Source organism: Prosopis cineraria, unplaced genomic scaffold (genome assembly GCF_029017545.1).
Source record: "Prosopis cineraria cultivar Desert tree isolate PC_DT_omini unplaced genomic scaffold, ASM2901754v1 PC1, whole genome shotgun sequence".
Classification (NCBI taxonomy): Eukaryota; Viridiplantae; Streptophyta; class Magnoliopsida; order Fabales; family Fabaceae; genus Prosopis; species Prosopis cineraria.
Window position 1 is genome coordinate 2,517,998 of NW_026555332.1, and position 22,799 is coordinate 2,540,796.

At 30.3% G+C, this 22,799-nt stretch overlaps 1 protein-coding gene across 2 annotated transcripts; it reads left to right on the plus strand.

Annotated features, from left to right (window-relative positions):
- Positions 1–7,395: 7,395 nt before the first annotated feature.
- On the plus strand, positions 7,396–16,255 carry LOC129287341 (uncharacterized). 2 transcript variants are annotated; one of them, XM_054923535.1, is made up of 14 exons: positions 7,396–8,075; positions 9,482–9,568; positions 9,804–9,907; positions 10,305–10,355; positions 11,266–11,437; positions 11,556–11,876; positions 12,122–12,337; positions 12,438–12,941; positions 13,078–13,287; positions 13,678–13,866; positions 14,174–14,346; positions 14,701–14,853; positions 14,952–15,033; positions 15,106–16,255. In XM_054923535.1, the coding sequence occupies exons 1-14, from the start codon at positions 7,575–7,577 to the stop codon at positions 15,493–15,495; spliced, it is 3,153 nt and encodes a 1,050-aa protein (XP_054779510.1). In that variant the 5' UTR covers positions 7,396–7,574; the 3' UTR covers positions 15,496–16,255. The 2 variants fall into 2 exon arrangements, with proteins under 2 accessions (XP_054779510.1, XP_054779511.1); XM_054923536.1 differs by having other exon boundaries at positions 12,134–12,337.
- Positions 16,256–22,799: the final 6,544 nt, after the last annotated feature.

Consider the following 22,799-nt stretch of genomic DNA (forward strand, 5'->3'; position numbering starts at 1 on the left):
GTCTCTTTGTAATTATAATAATTATAACATACACTCTTATGTCTCATTTGGTATGATGGAAATGGAAGTGGAGATGGATATGGAATTAGAAGTGGAAATGGGGTTTAAAAATATGTTTGCTATGTTCATAGAATTGATAAATTATTTTTATTTAATATTAATATTTAAAATATAAAAATACTAGAATGCCCTCACCCAAAAACACTCTGCTTCAACCTAAATATTAATTTTCCAACCTATATCAAAATCTCCATCCAATGAAATAACAATATATATCAAAAAATAAAAATTTGGAGCTCTTGCAATGAGAACACCATCCAGCTCAAGTATGTTCATGGTGCCACAGTGTGTGATGAGAACTTGCGCTCTTGTGACCTTGTAAACTTGATGAATCACGTTCATTACTATCGACTTGAGATGGAAGAGAGTTGCCGCATCAACATTGTACGGCGAAGCCTTGTACGCGATTGAATGTCGTGGCAACATAGAGTAGAAGCCGGGTCTTTGTTAGTGGCGTTCAGTTTGCTGGAGGTTGTTGACAAGAGGTCGTCGGCATTCAAGTTGCTAGAGGTTATTGACAGGAGGTTGCCAGCGTTTAGGTTACCGAATGAGAGAGGAAGGGTAAAGATTGAAACTAATGAGGTGGAATTTGAAATCTGAATATTTTTTATGGAATTCAATTCCACCCATTTGATAGAATTACATTTCATATGGAATTGATTTCAGTCATACCAAACTAACTTTTTTTTTTTTTAAATTTCAGTTTCATTTCCAATTCCAAGAGCACAATTCCATCATACCAAAGGGGATATTAATGCCAGTTTAGAAGACACTTTTAGATGAAATTATGTATAATAATAAAGTGCATTAAATACACTCCTTCCATTCAAAAATATAAGTCATTTTTTGATAAGTTAGATGTTAAAAAATGTAAGATATTTTTAGTTTTTTTGAGTTATAATCATTATCTTTTTTTTTAAAGTGCCTTTATTAAGTGAATCACTTTATAGTTATTGTATAGTGTTTAATAGGGATAAATATAAAAAGATAGAGTTAGTTTGAAAGCAGATAACTACTTTATTGAGGGGTGAGATTTAATTAAAAATATTTTATATTTTTAATGGAGGGAGTACTTTATAATTTTTTTTAAAAAAAACACATACATTTTTAAAAATATTCTTTATTTAATATAATCTTATTTTTGAAACATTACATAGAAAGGGAAGTGTAATAAGGAAGGAAGGATGATATTAAAGTAAATATAATTAATAAAATTTTATTTTTGTTAGGAAATATAATAAGGAAGGAAGAACAATATTAAAATAAATATAATTAATAAACTTTTATTTTTGTTAAAGTGTTTAATATTTTGTGATATCAAATGATGTCAAAATTTATCTTATAATTTTAGACAGAAAGAATATATATATATATATATATATATCATGGATTGAATTATTAGTAGGAATGGTTGTTTTTTGTGGGGCCAACTAGCTGTTCTTATTACTGCCAGTTTTTTCATGGTAGAAACAATCGCGAAACTACTATTGCCTTAACATCTTGAGTTTAGATGTTAATAATGTGTGCGCTTTCATTTGGGTCACCCTAAGAGTGTGTGTTGGAACTTGGAAAAGCGTTTAGATGTTAGAGAAATTCAAAACCATACAAAATGAATCATGGTATTAAATGGATATGACACAAATAGTTCTCTTTAAGTGTCATTTTAATATTTAATTTGTGTATATGAAAAATCATATTTTGAGAAAAAATAACTTTTAAAAAAATTTTAAATTTAAATTTTTTAAGAGATTAATCTTATAACTGTTATGAAAATACTTTGGATAAAAAAAAATAATTATTGTTAACTACAACTTGGTCATTTGTTCTCTTTTGGACGCCGATCAATGTTTATCTTCATTATGACATGGACACGGTTGTAATTACCCCAAAAAATGAAACGGAAAATGAAAAGGACAATAAATATAAACTTTATTAACTACATTTAACAACCTTATCTTTTCAAAACAAAAATATAAACTTTTAAAAATATTCATTATTTAATATACTGAAAAGAAAATGAATAAAAATTAATTATAAAGAGAGAAAATATAATATTAAAATTGATACGTTTAATGAAATCTTAATCTACTCAAATGTTTTAATTTGAAAATAGAAAAATTTTTTTAAAAGTGTCCTATAATTTGAGACGAAAGAAATAATAATTATTTTGATTTGCATAAAATATAAAAAATTTCATTACGATTTATAAGCATGTGAAAATACAATTATTTGGCTAACTAAATTATGTGATTAACTAAAAGGAGGGGGAAAAAAATTATGTATGTGTTAACCCTTTTGCCAAGATGTATGTGTTACTGTTTAGTACAAGGTTCATCCATTTTTTAATATAAATTTTGTCTTTTGTATGCCCTGCGGATCTACTTATAAAAAAAAACTTAAAATTAAATATATTTGACTATAAATTATTTCTTACAAATAAACTCAGAGGTGGCATAACGAAAAACAATAGTAGCACAAATGATAGTTTAAATTAAATTTTACCAACGTCAGTCCAACTTCCAAGAAAAATACAAGGTTGACCACTGGGAGAGATTCATCTTCATTCTTCGCATGATCGATCCACATCATTTTTCTCAGGCTATTGAATGATTTTCTTGTTTGGTCATTGAACATTAAATGATTGGCCTTAATTTATTCATTCAACCTACTTCTTCATTTATTTCTTATGTCTCCTTACAGCCTTCCAATGCCTTACATCCCACGTAACCAACACAACTTTCTTCCTACAACTCATCCAATCCTGATCACCTCAATATTACACAAGTTCAAGTTGAAGTTTTATGGGTCCTTGAATAAGATATTTTTTTTCTTTATTTTCTCTCTAACTTTTTAACTACTAAAATAATAATTTTAAAATAAATAGGGTCAATGAGCATTTTAGACACTAAATATTGTATGAATAACATCTTAAATTTTGAACTTTTAAATTTTTTTTTAATTTTTAAATTCTGAGCATCTAAAATCCAACCATTAAATTAAAAAAAAAATGGCCGTTATTTTTTGGGCCAAAGCAACTGCCACATCAGTATATAATTAGGCCTCACAATTAAAAAAGTAATAGCTATTTTTTTAGTTTAATAATAAGGTTTGAAGTAGTCAAGATTTAAAAGTTAAGAAAAGTTTTTAAACATTTCAAAAGTTTATAATTCATGATGTTATTTGTGTAATAGTTTAAAATTTAAGATTTTCATTAATAAAAATAAATATATGATGTTAAAAATAGAAATATATTTAATAATCTCATCATTTAAAATATAAGTCTTTGTGGGGTAATTTTATTTCATTTTACATGTCTTTTTAGAAATATAAAACAATACTAGAAAAATTAATCTTTTCATCCTCCAACTTTTGAGTTACTTGTAACTCAGTCCTTTAATTATGACTCATTGTAACTTAATCCTTTAACTATAACTCACCCATGACTCAATCCCTCAACTTTTGACTCACTTTTAATCCAATCCCTCAACTCTTGTTAGCTCTATATTTTTATGTTAATTTATATACCACATCAAAGATCAAGAGGAGGGTATTTTAGAGCAAAATATGAATATTTTTTTTATTTCTTTTATTTGATAAAGAATTTTTTAAAAAATTAAAAATAAGAATCGACTTATAAGTGAGATAAAAGTTGAGGAACTGCAACAAGTCATAGTTAAGGAACTAAGTTACAGCAAGTTATAGTTAAAAGATTGAGTTACAAGTGAGTTAAAAATTGAAGGACTAAAAGATTAATTTTTTCAACAATATTTATTAAAATTTTTCTTATAATACCCTTATTTAATGCAATAACTTTAATTTATCCAATACGATGATTAAGGATAAATTTAATAATATAGTCAATATTTTAATATATTGATTACATTTTTTTTGTATTTATACTTAAACCTTGAATGACTTTTACTTTTGTCTCTTTAATTATCATCCATATCCTAATTTAGGTATGGAAGATGATGAAAGAGGATAACAAAAAGATTAAAAATATCCTTAGTTAAAAAATATAAAATATTTTTGAATTTTTCAAATTGTAATTACTAATTTTTTTTAAAAATATCCTTAATTAAGGGTGTAACTTATGTTTTCTTTTTTTTTGCTTCCATATAATCTCTTTATTGAAAACAATCATGTGTGAAATACAGTTGAGTATTAAATATGAACACATTTCTTAATAAAAATTTAAACTTTCGATTGACATATTGTGAGAGACAAATCCCTTTTATTAAATCCAACCCCATTAATATTGTAACTAATGTTTTCTAATTAGTACACCTTATCATGAGAAGAGTATTTAATTTTAAAAATAGTTAATTAACTAATTTAAAAATGTAATTCAATTTAAATTGTCTTATAATATTAAATTAAAAAAGTTAAGAGATAAAAATATCCCAAATTTTTTTTTGAAAGGAGTTGTAAGTTCCCTTATAACTCTGCTTATATTTTACAATAAGTTTTAAACCTGAATAAAGAAAGAGAATTGTGTTATGCTCTCAATAATTAATATAAAACTTTATTAAATTTTATATGAATATACACAATAGATGTTTTTATGATTGTAGGTTTCCTTATCTTTTACTGTATTATCTAAAAATTTAGTCTGCAAATTGGACCTTGAAGAAGGAAAACAATATATATATATATATATATATATTATTATTATTATTATTATTATTATTATTATTATTATCATTTTGCGCCGGCTTCAGCACGTATCTCGGATTTATCGCTAACAAAGCAGACTCACGGAGTCATAGCTCATTGCGTTCATCAAAGAGACCCCACGCGGTCTTGTTTTTTAATGTCTAATCATGAGCGCCCACCCACTTCATATTTTAATTATAAATTACTTTCATCATATTTTATAAAATGAAATAAAAATAAAAATAATAAAATATATTTAAATTATATAAATAACATTTTAATTATTTAAAAAGTCATAATTTGTTTAAAGTCTTTAAAAACCTTTTCATTATTAAAAAATTAATAATATAAAAGATTTAATTGTATTTGGTTGAAATAAAATTTCAAGTCTCAGATACTTCATACCTTAATTTATAAATTTTATTTTAAAATTTATAACTTTTTTTTAAATTATAAGAATTTAACAGAAATTCATAATTTTATATTTAAAATTTTAATATTTCTCAAATATTGCAAGTATTAATTGTCCTTTGTAAATTTTGTTCTAATATTTACAATTTTTTTAAAAAAAAATTGCAAGAATTCAATAGCAATTCACAAGTTTGTAGATATTTGTTTTGAGGCTTGATATTTGTATTAATTTCTTGATGAAAGAAAAGTTCTTATGGCTTTCAGAAAAATTATAATATTTTGAGGGGTTAAAATATTATTTAAATAATTCAAAGAGATTTTAATATCCTTTTCCCAATAAAAAAACTTAAAAATTTATCAATTTTTTTTATAAAATGTTATTAAGTTTATAATTTTATATATATTAAATTTTTATATATAGTAAATTGTTTAAAAAGATATACATGTTTTAATAACTTGTTTTTTCTCACCAATACTTAATTGATAATAAAAAAATTATAAATAAATAATTAATGATGTGCTTAATAATTATGACAAAAAAACCTCCTCTCCTTTTATCTTATAATGGTACTGGAGATTCTATATTATTACAAAAAGTTAAAACTTCCTATAATGTTACTTTGCCGTTTCTTTTTATATGATGAATGAAAAAAAAAAGTAATATGTTAAAATTCTTACTTATTCAGTCTATCTTATTTTAAAAAACAAGAACATAAATTTTAAAAAATGTCCTTAATCTATTATTTTATTTGTGAAATAATATTAAAGAAAGGGAGAATATAATGGAAAGAATAATATTAAAAAAATTAGTAATAAAATTTGTTTTTGTTAAAATATTTTATATTTTAAAATGCTGATTCTCCTAAGAAATGTTTTATAAATTGGGATGAAGTGAGAACTTTTTAACTGTACCCAAATTAAAAAAATATATAATTAATGTATGCTGTGAAACAGTTTAGGTACTGATATAAGGTATGTTTGGAAAATTATTGATTAATATTGTGTTAAAATTATAAAGTGATATATAAGTAGAAACAAAGACTGAGCTTAAGTACATTTCCTTAATGATGATCTAACAGTATTTTGAAATGTTATCCATGTGAATTTTTAGTATAATAAAAAGTTCATGTGCTAAGATTTGATTGGAGAATTTGATCTAATCTCTAATGGGTAAGAGTAAATGAACCTAAGTTTTGCCTTTGAAACAATTTTTTCCTTAAAAATCATATATAAAAGAAGGATAAATTACTGTACTGATTCTGTTCCTCCCTTTTTAATTTTATAATTGCACTTGCTTTTATGTGTGTTTTTTAACAACCACCTCTGCAAGGCAAAGCGATTATTCTAATTTAAAGTATTATTTGAACAAAATTTAATTTGATGGCCTATAGTTTAGAGTGTTTTATTTGATTAATCATGTGATTGTTTAGTTAGTACTGTTTGTTTAGTGAATGAAATTTTAAAACAAAATTTTAGCAAAATAAGAGGTGTCACTTATTTTACAAGTCTTTTTTTGTATTTTTGTTGCTAAATTTTGAAAAATGTTTCGTTTTCTCCTTAATACAAGATATGACTATCATTTAGTCTTGAAAAGAAAATTTTCCATATATGGAAATTAGATTATTTATCAATGTTAACTTTGATCATAAGTTTCATTATAATCTTTATGATTTCTTTTTTTTTTTTAATACAACTGAAAATAAACAAAAAAACAAAAACAAAACAACTACGTGATAGCACTATCATGCGAAACCCCCATGACCGGGTTTATCTTTATGATTTCAGGTACATCTCAAATATGTTAATGAATAGTATTCTCTTTGGTTGAATAGAATAGAAAGGGAAGAAATTTTTTTGTCTCATCTATGAGCTACATAATTAAATTCTAATAATAAATTTTTTTATTTATCTTTCATTGAATATTGAAAAGGGAAATTATATTATTAAAATATATATTTAATATAAATAAAATAAAAATTTTATTAAATTTAAAAAAAATTAAAATTTTTTCTTGATGCCAACAAAATATGTTAAAAATAATTTATATTTATAAATAAAATTAAAAGAGTAATAGTAATAGTAATCTCCTGAAAAGAGTGCACGTGTAGTAATTATTTGAGTAAAAGGATCAAAATAGAACTCTTAACCTCTTGGACGGGGAAAAAATTTAATTAATATAGGCAGATTAGGCCAAATATTTGACCGGTATTTAAAAATAAATAAAATGAACCAAAGTAAGGAAAAGAAAAAACAAAAACCAGAATCAGAATTCAGAAGAGAAAGAGCGAGTGGTTCAGTGACATATTCACGTTGACAAACTCGGCCACCGGCGAGGCCAATACCATAGCCAACTCTCACACCACTTCACATTCCTCCTTCACTTTCTGCTTCCAATTTCCGTTCTTCCTGAACTTTTCCATCACTTTCTCGGGAAAATTTCCCTTCTCATGGCTGTTTCCCGCAGCTCATCTCTCCTTCCCGAGATCGATGATAATACTGGTGGGAATGGCGGTGCTGGTAATGACACTGGCTTCCATTCGATCCGCGATCGCTTCCCCTTCAAGAGGAATCCTACTCACTTTCGTGACCGCCCCAGGGCCTCCTCCGATCGCCAATTGCCCCGAACCACTCGATCTCATCTCAACACTCGCTTCAATCGCAAGGGCCTGCTTTGGCTCTTCCCTTTTAAGGGGAAGTCGGGCTTTTACGCTATGATTATCTTCGTCTTGTTCTTGTTTGCTCTGGCGTCCATGGTGTTGCAGAGCTCGATTATGTCGGTGTTGAGACAGGCCAGCGACCGTGGAAGGCTATCACGGCCGAATATGACGTTCGGGACTACGTTGAAGTTCGTGCCTGGAAGGGTGTCTCGGAGGTTTATGCTGGGAGACGGCCTTGATCGGGAGCGTTTGCAGCCGAGAATTGGTGTTCGAGCAGCCAGACTAGCTCTTGTAAGTCTCATTTCTTTTTGGCCGCGACACTTTTAATATTCCGGACGTGTGTGTTCTTTCGTTGTCGCTCAGTGTAATGGTGATGTTTTACGAGTATTCTTGGCAATGGCAAATGGCTGCCGACTAGATGGGCGGCTACATTTATTGAGGCTAACCAGAATCGAAGCGGTCTTGTGGAAATTGGATATCAATAATTGAAAGTATCTATGGCTTTAATATATTCCTAATCGGATTTGTGCTAGAAACATGTGAGTATATTTACATTATCAAAGAAAATTAGTTAAAATGCTAATTTTCCATATGTTCATGAGAAGGCGAAAAACGAATACTTGAACTGAATTAAAAGTCAAAACGTATAGAATGATTGCGTGCAAATTAATCAGAATTAGAAACTTTGCAGTATTACAGTCCAAGTTGAATTTAGTTTTTTTTTTTTTTTTCACCGAGTGAAATATTGATGGTGAATAAAGATGTCTCCTTTGCTTGAAGAAATGAAACTGGCATCATTTGCAAGTCTTTTGGCTGCATGTTTGTAGTTAGACTTGCTATCATCTTGAGTATTGCTCAGGTTTTGTGGAAAATGAGGAAAATATTATTCCATTTTAACGCTGATGAATAATTTGAAATCATTTTTTATGATGAGATTGACGAGTTTAACAGAGGTTATCTAATTATGTGATAAAAATTCTCCCTAGTCTTTATATGACTTGCTATAAAAACTAAAAGAATTCCATTTTATGGCTGCTGAGCTTAATGAATGGAAACTTCAATCTGATGTTAGCGCAATATAGAAGTTGGGGTTCAATCATGCGGATCCGAAGAGTTAGTTATGGGCGTAAATTTTTTTTTAATGTTTATGTAATTTTATAATTATAATGTTTTAGAAATTTCATTTGATCCTATTTTCTGTTATGTGATTTTATGGAAATTATAACTGTGCCAGAGTCCTTTTAGATACTACATGGGTCAGGACAATAGACCAAGACTTTTGGTGTGGTCAATTTTGTTTGATCATATATTCGCAATAGAAAGCTTTATTCTTCCCTGCTGTTTGACTAAAAGGAAAAAAAGAAAAGAAAAGAAGAAATCCTACAGCTCTTAGTCCAGTTATTTAACTATTGGTTCCATCTTGGATTGTCAAAGCATGAAAAGAAAAGGCTTCTAGTTTGTTTTACATATTACAACTATCTCATACAGTCTTATAAGACTCCTTGTGGTAGATTCTTCATTTTTTAGCCTTGTTATCCTATGATTCTCTAGGGTAATGTCTTATTCTCTCTGGTATATCTTTCTTTGTATATAATGAAAGTTTCTCTGTGCATAAAACATAGCATCTTGATTTTTCACATATTCGTTGAATTGCTTGCACTTTGCATATTTATTAGTGCTTGTTTCATCTCTGTCAGATTTTAGGTCACATGAAGAAAAATCCCCAGTCATTGATGTTGGTTACCATAATTCAGAATCTACAGAAACTGGGTTATGTTTTTAAGGTGAGTCACTGTTTTTTCTTTATGATATTATATTGAGTTTTTCGTGAAAGCTGATGGTGCTTTATTCAGAACATATACATGATATCTAAGTTAAGTAAAAATTGATACACACATCCTTGTCAGTATGAGTTACTCCTGAATGGGTTGGCTAGCTTGTTCATTTTTCTACCCTTGAATTGTTACTAAGCAAATATTTTGAGAAGTCTCTGCGTTTCTTTTTCATGTGGGTTGACAGATATTTGCAGTAGGGAATGGAAATGCACATTCAATATGGGAGAAAATAGATGGTCATCTCACATTTTTAGGTCCAGAGGAGCAAGGCCAGATCAATTGGTCAATGTAGGTGTGAATTTTATGTTATTTACTTTTTGCTTTTTATTTTCGGGGTTTATCTTTATGACCTCATTTTAGTGCTATGCTCATATTCATTTCAAGATTATTTATCTCGAAGACATTGTAGAGGAGTGGAAAGCCTTTTTGTATTGATGGCATTTCTTCTTAGTCTACTTCATTTCATCCTTTGTTGAGAGGATATCTTGTCCTCTGCCTCTTTTGTAATCTTTCTCCTCACTAAAATATTTTTCTTGAAGTTCTACTACTTTTCTGCTTTTGATGTTAGGGTTCAAATCAGGGTTACCTGCTTACACAGTTGCACTTTTTGCACCAGCATGATTTTTATGAAATTATTGCTTGTTATAACTTGACATAGTTGATTAATTTTTTCCATTCCTTACAGTTTTGAAGGTGTCATTGTTGACTCTCTAGAATCAAAAGAAGCCATTTCAAGGTGGGTTTTCTTTGATTCATCCTCTCTGACACTTGATGATTGTTGTTAAAATATTTGACCTCTTGCCTTGTGTAGAGAAGTCATTTGGGCCTTAATTTTTAGCCCTGTTGGAGTTCAAAAGTGTTGCTACCTGTTTTTCTGTATTTTAATTTTGTGTAGCGCATAATTTCAGCAGGTATTTGAAAATTCTACCATGTGCATGAGATTATTTGGATGGATCCCCCCCTTTTTTGAGGGATCAGATGGATTTGTTTCCTAATTAGGCTTATTTAGCAGATCATGAACGAGATTTGATGTTTTGAGGTTGAACTTTTAATGCTACTCAAAACTAAATATTTTTTTTGGGGGGGGGGGGTGAAGAAACATTAGTTGCCATTTGTTAAAAACAAAAGCTTTCAATTTTTTCTACTTCTTTATTTTTTTATTTTTTTTTTAATGTCAACCCTTTCATTTTAAATTTTTCTTGAGAAAATTCTAGGTGCAGTCATCCTCAACTGCATCTTGATATGCGGTTGACCCATCATGGAGGCCCCTGACCTTTTCCTTTAAAAGAAATTATAATCTAAACATGATGGCTAGAATTCCTGTGCTCTTACATTTTCCTGCTTGTTGGTCCTTTGTGTTTATAATTCACAGCACACACATTCTGGGAATTTAATATGTGGTAATGGATTGGCATGATGGATGTTTTATATGGTGGTTAATGTACAGACACTTCTATTTCTATTCGACATCTCATATTTTCTGTATGAGAAATAATCAAGTGTTCCTAGAATATATTTGGTTTTGTTATATCACTTGGCAGAGTCTGGTAATGCGGATTTATAGCTGTGAGACTTCTATCTCTCTAGCGTCACACATGATGTGATGCATTCATTTGCTGTGTTTAGTGAGTTTTATATTTGTGCAGCCTTATGCAGGCGCCATTCTGTTCACTACCTGTTATATGGATTATTCAAGAAGATAATCTTTCAAGTCGTCTCAAGATTTATGAGCAAATGGGCTGGGAGCATCTTGTTTCTCATTGGAGAAGTGCTTTTGGAAGGGCCAGTGTTGTGGTGTTCCCAGAGTTCACTTTTCCAGTAATGTTTCCCTTAAGTACACACAATTACACAAACATTGACATTATTAGACTTAATAATTAGACTTGTCCCGTTTGTTTCTAGGCAGGTTCTTAGAATTTATTTCTTCTGTTGTCAGATGTTATACGGTGTGCTTGACACGGGAAACTTTTTTGTGATTCCGGGATCACCAGTAGATGTGTGGGCTGGAGAAAGCTATAGTAAGACCCATTCGAGGGATCAATTAAGAGATCTCGGAGGGTTTCATAAAGATGATATATTGGTTGTCATTATTGGGAGTTCTATCTTCTATGACGGTCTGTCTTGGGACTATGCTGTGGCAATGCATGCTGTAGGACCTCTACTGTTAAAATACGCAAGAAGGAAGGATTCAACTGAATCATATAAATTTATTTTCTTATGTGGCAATTCCACTGATGGGTATGATGACGCATTACAGGTAGAATTTCTTTCAACTTGGGCATCATATTTATGAGTTTTAAGTTTTAACCGCTAAATTAATGACTGAGCATGCTCATACCCTCTGAACTAATATTTTGCCAGTATCCTTTTGAAAATGGAAACATTGAATGTGGGCTTTCTTGATTGCGTGAATGAAAATGTGTAATCTTAATTATGTTTAGCTCCCCCTTTAGTGTCAACTTTGGACACGTTGTCCTAGAAATTGCTCACTAATCCCTTTAGCATTTGGTGCAGGAAGTTGCTTCAAGCTTGGGACTTCCTGATGATTCTTTAAGGCATTATGGCCTGAATGGTGATGTTAACAGTGTGTTACTGATGGCTGATATCGTTCTCTATGGTTCTGCTCAAGATATACAGGGTTTTCCTCCATTACTAATTAGAGCAATGACTTTTGGAGTCCCTGTCATTGCACCTGATTTTCCAGTCTTAAGAAAATACGTGAGTTTTGGCCAAGTTCTTCCCTTTTTTTCACTCGTTGATTTCTGTAAGCATGGTTGCTTCTTTCTTTAACTCATAAAGAGCTTCTATCAACTTACAGATAATAGATGGTGTCCATGGGATATTTTTTTCTAAACACAGTACAGATTCTTTGATGAGTGCTTTTTCACTTTTGCTCTCCAATGGAAGACTCTCAAAATTTGCTCAAGCCATTGCTTCATCTGGCAGACAGCTAGCTAAAAATGTGCTAGCTTTGGAATGCATAACAGGATATGCAAGACTTCTGGAGAATGTACTCAGTTTTCCATCTGATACTTTATTACCTAGACCTGTTTCTCAACTTCAACAGGGGATGTGGGAGTGGGATTTGTTTGAGAATGAAAAAGAACTTGGTGCTCATATGCAAGAGGCTGATGATGAATCCATTGGAGAAGTTAGCATTGTCTATGCCCTTGAGCAGGATTTGGCTGGTATCAATAATGCAACAAACATCCCTGAGCATGAAACTGAAGTTTCATTCCATGATATCCCAACCAAATTAGATTGGGATATTCTACGGGAAATTGAAAGATCAGAAGAGGTTGAGATGCTTGAAACGGAAGAGGTTTGTTGTATTGCAACTGCAGCATTTAATTTGTACTTCCTTCCTACCTACATTTTCCATTTTCTGCATATTTCACTCTATTGAAACTTCATTTTAGAGACTGAGGGATCAAGAATATGATTTGTTCCTGTTGCAGCTTGAAGAGAGGATGGAAAAACATGGTGGCATATGGGATGTGATCTATCGTAATGCTAGAAAATCTGAGAAATTGAAGTTTGAAGCAAATGAAAGGGATGAGGGGGAGCTGGAGAGAATGGGACAACCAGTGTGCATTTATGAGATATACAGTGGGTCTGGAGCATGGCCATTCCTGCACCATGGTTCTTTGTACCGCGGGTTAAGTCTTGTGAGTGTCATAGTCCACATTTAATATTTTTTGCCATGTGAAAATTATAATTTCTTCCATTCTCTCCCTTGTTTTGTTTGAGCATTGTTATTCACTTTATAAATTAAGATATGGGTTGTTTACAAAATATCTTTTCTCTGAGCCATGTAATTATTCTAACTTCTTGATTACCACGTTTAAAACATGTAAACAAACCTCTTTTGTTATTTCTTTGCCTCCATAACTCAGACAAGGCACGAAAGTTTTGCTCTAGTTACATGGTGATGGCTTCCTTGTCTCTAGATGACTGAATTTTCATTGTTAATCCTGTATAACGATGTGGATGGTGTGAATGCTACTGCAATTTCTTTGACATATTTCGTGATCAATAAGAAGTATTTGTAATGGCAGTCTAGAAGGGCACTAAGACAATGGTCAGATGATGTGGATGCAACCAATCGTCTTCATATTTTAAATAACACTTACTTTCGAGACATCCTCTGTGAAATGGGCGGCATGTTTGCAATTGCAAATAGGGTGGATAGCATTCACAGGAGGCCTTGGATTGGGTTTCAGTCATGGCGTGCTGCTGGTAGCAAGGTATTCCTTGTTTTCGTTTGACTCATTACACCATTTTTACTCTACAGACAGGATTGTAGATTTCTGTGTTTGTATTCTATTGAAGCCATGCATAATAGCTTTAAGAATTTTTTTTCCCTTGGCTTTTCTTAGCCATAGAAGTTGAATATAAATTGCAAGGTTGAAGTTTGGTTTTCAGAAAATTGGGCCTCTTAACATTTATATTGAAATTTTCCTATGCTACTAGTATTAAAAGAAAAAAACGAAATTTTCCTATGTTACAGTTGCTTTTGCAATCATTGCTTAGAACATCATTTTTTTAAAGCAGGTAGCATTGTCAGCGGAAGCTGAAAGGGTTTTGACTGAGGCATTACAAGAGAATTCAAAAGGAGATGTCATATATTTTTGGGCACACTTGGACATTGGTCAGGGTGTCATAGGAAGCAGTAGTGCACTTACCTTTTGGTCGATGTGTGACATCTTAAATGGGGGCAACTGCAGGTACTTAAATATGGCTATAATGTTATACATACATCGTGTTCATTGCCTTCTTTTAGCTACTAAGTAGTTTCAATGATCACACCAGTTGCTCCTATGTTAATCCTAAAGTTGCATCCAGTGTTAGTCGCAGTATCTGCATATGATGCTGTAGCTTATGCTAAAAATGAGACTAGTTTTTTTCATAATGATTGTAGTATGGTAAGAGATTCTGGGCATGAAGTGACCCTATTATGATCACTGACCAGACGACCTTAGCTATGTACTTCCAAGTTCCAATATATTTTCTTAAAATTAGATCTTGGAAAAACTTTTTCGAACATGTCTACTAATATTATGCTCCAAAAATGCATTCAGAACTGCTTTTCAAGATGGCTTCCGCCAGATGTATGCATTGCCATCATATGCAGAAGCACTTCCTCCTATGCCAGAAGATGGTCATTATTGGTCAGCCTTACACAGCTGGGTGATGCCAACCCCTTCTTTCTTGGAGTTCATAATGTTCTCACGGTGATTGACAGATCCATTTTAATTTTCATGACAGTAATTGAAGGGATGCACCTTTCTCTGAATTAAACTATAAACTGAGATGTGATTTCTCAATACAGGATGTTTGTTGATTCCATTGATGCCCTGCACACAAACTCCAGCAATTCTAATATGTGCTTGTTAGGGTCTTCAGAGATTGAAGTAAGTTGTTGGATTTTGCTGTTGAGGATTTCATTATTTGTTTTCATTCTCACATTTGTTTTTTCTGCACAGCGGAAGCACTGCTACTGTCGAGTTTCGGAACTTCTCATCAACATATGGGCCTATCATAGTGCACGGAAGATGGTATACATAGATCCTAGCACCGGTGCCATGGAAGAGCAGCACCCGGTTGAACAGCGCAGGCCTTTTATGTGGGCAAAATACTTCAACTTTACTACATTGAAAAGCATGGATGAAGATTTAGCTGAGGCTTCTGATGATGGTGACCATCCCAGATATATGTGGCTGTGGCCGTTAACAGGGGAGGTTCACTGGCAAGGGGTCTATGAAAGGGAGAGGGAAGAAAGGTATAGGCTGAAAATGGATAAGAAGAGAAAATTGAAAGAGAAGCTAATTGAAAGAATGAAATATGGTTACAAGCAGAAATCACTTGGACGATAGGAAGGGCTATACCCGGCCTTCACATATCATATACTAAAAGCCCTCTTTAGTCCACCGTTGATAACTCAATTCTCATGTTGGTCCTTATTAGATTTTCATTCTTATTTTACCTCCTCCTGTTTCAAGATCATTCAATCGAATCCCTCAGTCCGTTATTGAATTTCTAAACTTGCTAATAAATCTGGTGAAGTGACACATTGTTTATGATTTATTAGCCAAGTTGGCAATTCACTAACAAGATCAAGATCTAATGGATTTTGAAACATGAGGAATCTAGAGAAGAATAAAAATCTTTTTCGGACTAACTTGAAAATAAATCCATTTGTGAAGGGCCAAAATGGAGTTCTAGTCCCGAAGAGCTATACTCTTTTTGACTTGACCCATGTCTACTGAACCCAGTTTTTCTTGACTTGGAAATTGAACAAGTTTTGATTCTAACCGTATTGGCAGAGACAGGGTGCCCACTTCTTTCTTTCTTTGACTGAATACATATGCCTTAATGAAGCATGAAGAGAGTATGAAAAAGGTTGAGACGGAGAGAGCCGAAGACTAACTCAGTTAGCTGCCGCTATGGACTACTTTCATGGCCTTTTTTCATTGGTCATTTGTAGCTAGTGCACAAAGGATAGGGATGCGAGTACTCAAATTCTTACAGAAATTCTTTCTCCAGTTAAAGGGACACTGAAATTTAGCATGAAGTTGTATTCTTTCATTTCTGTATATTATTCGTCATTATTAGTGGCAATTTTGTGTAGAATAATGGCTGGATTTTCATTTGGACAGTTTTTGTTACTTTTTTCCTAATTATAATGCATGCTTAGCTTCATATATAATATTTACAATTAATAGGAGTTCTGTCTAATGGAAGGGATTGGTTCTTCATGACATGATATGGCAAATCAAAGTTCAAACTCTTGTTAAGCAAGGTGCTCACATTTAGTGCCTTGAATAAATAAAGACACTTGTATACACTTGAAAAAAAAAAAGAAATTTATAAATTTTCACTTGGTGGTTTAAATTTTTGGCATGGCTCTAACTAATTTTCATGTTTTTTCAATTTTAATTTTAAAGATTTATGCCATAAAATCTATATATTGTTCAGGATATTTTTTGGATTGAAAAAAAAAATAAAAGAAGGAAAGTAATTGTTCGCTTTACTTGTAAATCTAATCATTACCTTCTTCAGCCCCTTCTCTGTAATCTGAACATGCCCTTTAAAATAATTCAATGTCCTTGATGAAGAAGCAGAGAGGGAACATGCAAGTTCATAAAATTTGATACACACGCACTCAGAATTATGACGGATGCATGCAATATGAAAGGTAGGAATATGTTGCAGAAAGCTCACATTGGCAGACTTAATTCAGAGGCAAAATGGTTTGCTTTGTTCACCCAAAAAATAAAATAAAATAAAGAGTTTGTTCCAGACAGTTCTGAGAGGCATAAATCAGATCAGAGTGACATGGAGGAGGACAACAATCTTGCAATAAATCTGTGAACTGTTGAAAAGGAAGATTCCAAGTTTATGGCAGGTGGAAAAAGCAGAGTTATATATATATATATATATATATAAAAGCTGGATTGGATATCAATATTACTATTTTCTTCTTGTTTCCCCATTTTATTCCAATAAAGTAAAACCAAAATGTCTTCTTTATGGGAGATTTTCTCATTCCTCCAGCAGGTAAATAATTGACCATTCTCCTGAATAAAAAGTATAATATGTAAAGAGTTAAGTTATATACAAGACACGACTAGAGCAATATAATATTCCATGAAAGAAATGTATTCATTAAATTCAAATGCAAGATAATAATAATCGGTCGTTTGAGTTAAAAGCAAACACTTCATGTATAGTGGAGACTCATTGCATTTAAAATTTCATACCCAAAATACTAGCTAGTTAATTATAATAATCAAATTTAAACTGATATATAAAGAAAAGATATACCGTCCATTTTCAATTAGGTTAGCCATTTTTAGCTCCTTTGTTAAACAGGTCCTAGTCTCCTAAATAAGAACTCTAGCTTTCTACAAAAATCCTCCCTTATACCAACTAAAGTTGGCATGAGTATAGAAGATCTTGTCACTTTAGTAAATAGTTGGAGGTTCAAACCTCATGCTGTTTGTATGTAGCAATTTAATTGAGAGAGATTTACCCATTATTCTTAATACTTTAAAGAAAATATTCTCTCCTATTAGCAAAGCCTGCTCCTTATACTTAAAAAAAAAAAAATCCACCCTTGCTGTATAATGGTGTAGGTAGTAATTGTTACTGAAATTTGACCTATCAAACTATATACTTATAATAATTATTCTAACAAACCCACCACCAACCAAGTTCTTATCCTCATGAATTTGCCAGATTTATTAACTATATCATATTAACAATATAATTTCAACTTGTTCTATTGACTTGTGAATAGTGTAATTTATTACAGATTCTATTGATGTAATTAACTTTCATGATACATAAATATATGAGTGTATTTGTACTTTTTCTGCTTTTACATATGCACAACAATCAACATATTTACAATGATAGAAAATGAAAATATGCAGATTTATCTTCATCTGGGGTACATGCCTTCAAGCATAGATGAATGAATCAAAATCAATCACAAAAGTTGGTTGATTGAAAGGAAAATTTTATATACAAAAATGAAGGTAGATAAATATAAACTTTCCTTAAATAAACCCTTCGTCAACTACACTTTAGTTTTGAAGTAGATCTACCAAACTATTTAAATTCCCCCACACAAAAAAAATCATAGTTGGTGTAGATCTACCAAACTATGGCTACAACAATCTTTAGTAAATTCAATAACATAGTTGGCATACAAATGTTGATCAACAAATAAAGTTAGATCTCATATATATTTCCTACATTAATCAATGTATTCAGAGAGAAAGTGACAATATGCATAAAGAGCAAATCACATGGTAGTAGAAAGGTTTTCAAAGGAAAAATTAATGATAATTGGGTTCTCAATTATTGATTTAAACAATTATAAATAGAAATGCCAATTAAAAATTGATAGTTTTATTTACAACTTAATTGTCCTTTTTTTAACGATTGAAACTATTGAATTTACAATTATTTAAATCAATATTTTTAACTTATTTTTTACAATTTTTTATTGAATCTAATTGTCATCAATTTTCTCTTTTAAAACTTAACTATCATTTTTCCCATCACTTCTCCTATCTCCATTATTGTAATTGAGTTTGTGTGATTCAGATTTCATATTTATACCAATTTTATCCTTTTCCCCCTATATCTCTAACTGCAGTGTGTGTGTTCATTTCTATGAATTTAAAAAAAAAAAAATCTTGATCCACGTTGTGCTAATTAAATACAATATTTTTCACTTATAATATTGTAATAATGTGACTTACGAACATTGGTTTTAATAGAAGAAATTATGACTGCTTAAACATGACATTTCGAATTTAAATCTAAGTGAAAACGATGTTGGGAGATTTATCCCAATTAGACTCAATAATGGATTGAATCTGAGCTAGTATCGTGGCCATATATATATATATATATATATATTATCATAATGTGTATAGGTGTGTGTGTGTGTATAAATATTATAATAATGTGTATTGGCGCAACTAGAACACTAGACATTGATAAGGGTTTCAATATCCATGAATGTACGTAATGGGTGACCCCAACTAAAATCTACCCACTTTCTGTCTTGAAAAGCTATATTTTATTATAAAAAATTATTATTATTTTCTCAACAACTTGCACATGGAGGAGTAGGTTTCTTATAATAAATAAATGAAATTGGTTTGTTTCGGTACGTACTAATTTGTTCTCATCAATTATTAGTTTTAAAATGAATTAAAATTAAATTAAAGTACTATATCTCCTCCTTTGTCCTTTGTTTATTTGCATTTTGGCCCCATTCTCTCATGCATGCAACGTCTCAACTTACACATGAGCAGGAACAATGTACTTTTTAATTTTATTATTTTTTAGAGGCTTCTTTGTTTTCTTATGAAGACTAAGAGATTATTTATATAATACTATTTAGTACACAAAATTAAACAGATTTAAAAGATAAATAGAATAAAAAATTTAGATGAAAATCAGTTTATTGTGGTAAAAATTGTTTGAACTTTAACAAAATTACATTCTTCCATCCAAAAGAAATTTAGAAGCCGAATGTGACACTAAAATTATTGTTATTCATTTTATATATGAACTTACAAATTATACTTTAATACATACATATGGTAAAATCTTTCTATCATCTATCTATAAAAGATATACAGGGCCTATTTGACAATTTATTTTAAAAACAGTTTTTTATTTTCTAAAACAAAAAAAATTATTTGATAGCATGTTTTTAAAAATTATTTTGAAAAACAAAATATTAGTTTAGAGAGTAAAAAAAATAAAAATATCTTTTAAGTATTTTAGAATTATTGTTCTGAAAAATATAAAATGATGAAAAAAATATTTATTTTTATTACTTTTTATTTTTAGAACATATTTTGTAAAATACCACTTCTCATAATAATAAAATGAAAACAATTTTAAACCCGGCTCACTTAATTTCATGAATCCAAAACTTTATTACCCGGAAGTCCAAAACTTAAAGGCATATATTAATTACTTAATAATGAGCAGCTTATAAATTGACAGATGAAAAAGTCATATGCATGAGCTTTGGTTTTTTTTTTTTTTTTGAATATGAAAATCTTCCTGTTTCAATTTTTTTTTAAATTTATGGGTCCCCCTGGGTTTGTATTTTAGTGCTATTGAAGAAAAAATTACTCTGAGATCAAGAAAGAAATGAAAGCGCCGACTTTGTGTAGGAAATGTTCAGTTAATGAAAATAAAAATGTAAGATAGATGTGTCAGAGAGGGTGTGATTGAGTGATTGTGATGAGTGAAAGCCAAAAAGGTGTTGCCGGCAAGTCCTCCCAAACTCATCCGTCTTCATTCATCCAATTCACAATATCTGTACTTTCTTTGTATTTTACTCACACACACAAAACATGCACACAGTCTCACGCCCACGCACACTTGTTTTTATATATATATATATATATATGTATGTATGTATGTATGTATGTATGTATGTATATTGATTTCACTGGAAGAACTGAATTGATATATAGATCTGCATGTTTATCACTTAGCTTCATGTTAATCTCTCCTTTCTTCATGTCAATCTCATATATTGTTCAACCAAAATATCCCTATACGTACGAGTGAGGCATTAAGAATTCTAGTAGTAATTATATCCGTAAGCAAGCCAGTTCGAATAATTATTTATCTCTCTAAATAAATAATTACACAATCGATGATCTCTGATAACAAGTAGTAAGATCTCTCATTCCAATTTCTTGAAGAAGTATGACAAATTGACATATTGATTTCATCACTATTGAGAACCTTCTCAATATAATTTTTTTTACTATATAAAATTACTTTAGGGTAATTAATGATTTGACAATAATTCATATATATATATATATATATTATATTATTAGTTCATAGGATACCTTAAGGAGACAAAAGAAGAGATGGCATGGGTGAGTGATCCCACGAGCAAACAGAAACTGTGATGCATCCTCCAGCTGGGGGACTTCTGACCCATCTTTATCTCATTCATCCTACTTTGTTTTTTTTATTAATTATCCATCTATATTTATTATCCACTGTCTCCTAATTTATATATTATTCTTACCCTTCATGTATTTTAATTAAAATTCAGACTTGTGTTTGCTTATTTTTTGTTTGTGTGTGCAAAACCCATATCTTTTATTAATATCGGAAACAAATCACATTAATTGCTTAGGGTTTTATTTATTATAAACAAGGGATATGACATTAAATGACTAAAAAAATTGAAAATCCAAAATGAGGACCAAAAATAATTTATTTATTTGGTCTAAAAATTTACTGTTCTCATTTCATGATTTGCAACCATTTAAACAAGAATTTTCAAATGAAATTTGTCAATAAAGAAAAACTTGATAAACATATCATCATTTTTGGTTATTTGCTACTCTCATATACTCTCAATTGCAACTCTTAAAGCACAAATTTACTAGTAAGATTCATTAATTTATTAAGAAAAATGATTTTTAAGTAATGTCACAAATCAGCAAATTTTTGTTTCAAAAGGTTACGTTGCAAAATATGAGATGAAAGTAATAACCGTAACTAGGCCAATTCAATAACAGACTTTTGATCCTTACTCTGTATTTTCAAAACTTTTACTCCTTATTTAAGTTTAATTCAATTTTTTTGATCCTGTAGTGTCATTTCCCATACAATTCATGCAGGCAACAATATAATTATATTAACATATGAAGAACGTATGTTTGATCTTGACCGAATATATAAAAGAAGGAAGACAGGCTTTACTTGATACCAATTAAGGTCGGTGATGTGGCCTTCTTTCTAATCAATGATCTCTTTTATGATTATATTAATCTTTGGATCTGGAGAGCAATGGAATATTAATAGATGAAGTTAATTGAAAGAATAGAAAGTGAAAAAGTGTGCAACTAAGGAAAGGTCAACATCGAGTTATGCAATATGGTAAAGTTGGGAAATACAAATATAGTTAATTATAATATAAATTAAGCATGCAACACGCGGAATGTTGGTGGAGGCTTGTTTCTTCTTCTCACTTCTCTCAAAACTCGTTCTCCCAAAACGTTATTAACAACCGTTTTTGGTCCATCAACTTTTGAAAATATGGTTGAGAGAGACGTGCAATAATAATATGGCATAATATATATATATATATATATGTAAATGTTAATATTATCAATTATCACATCCACATGTAGTAAGTATGTTGAGTTGTAAACAATTTCCCCTCATATATAAATCACTCTTAACTATTTCATTAAAATAAAGAAGAGATATATAGTTAAATTTTTTATGTTATGTTAAAAAAAAATCTACATTAAAATCGAGAAGAGATATATAGTTAAATTTTTGATGTTATGTTAAAAAAAATTTCTAGTTTACATTTATTAATTAAATACATCATCTTTAAAAAAATATTTTTCCTCTCATATGCAATATCTTTTATTTATTGAAAATTGTAAAATGACAAAATTTAAAGAAAGTAATTAATGAACCACTTTTTATATAAATTGATTTATAAAAAAAACCATCAATTCTTTCTAACACATGTAACTTATTATACATGGGACCAGAAGGAGCTTGTATGTAAAAAAAAAAGTAAGAATTTAGATAAGTTGAATTTTGAAGAATTGTGATTTAGTGACATATGGCATGTCTAAGATTTAAAGAATGC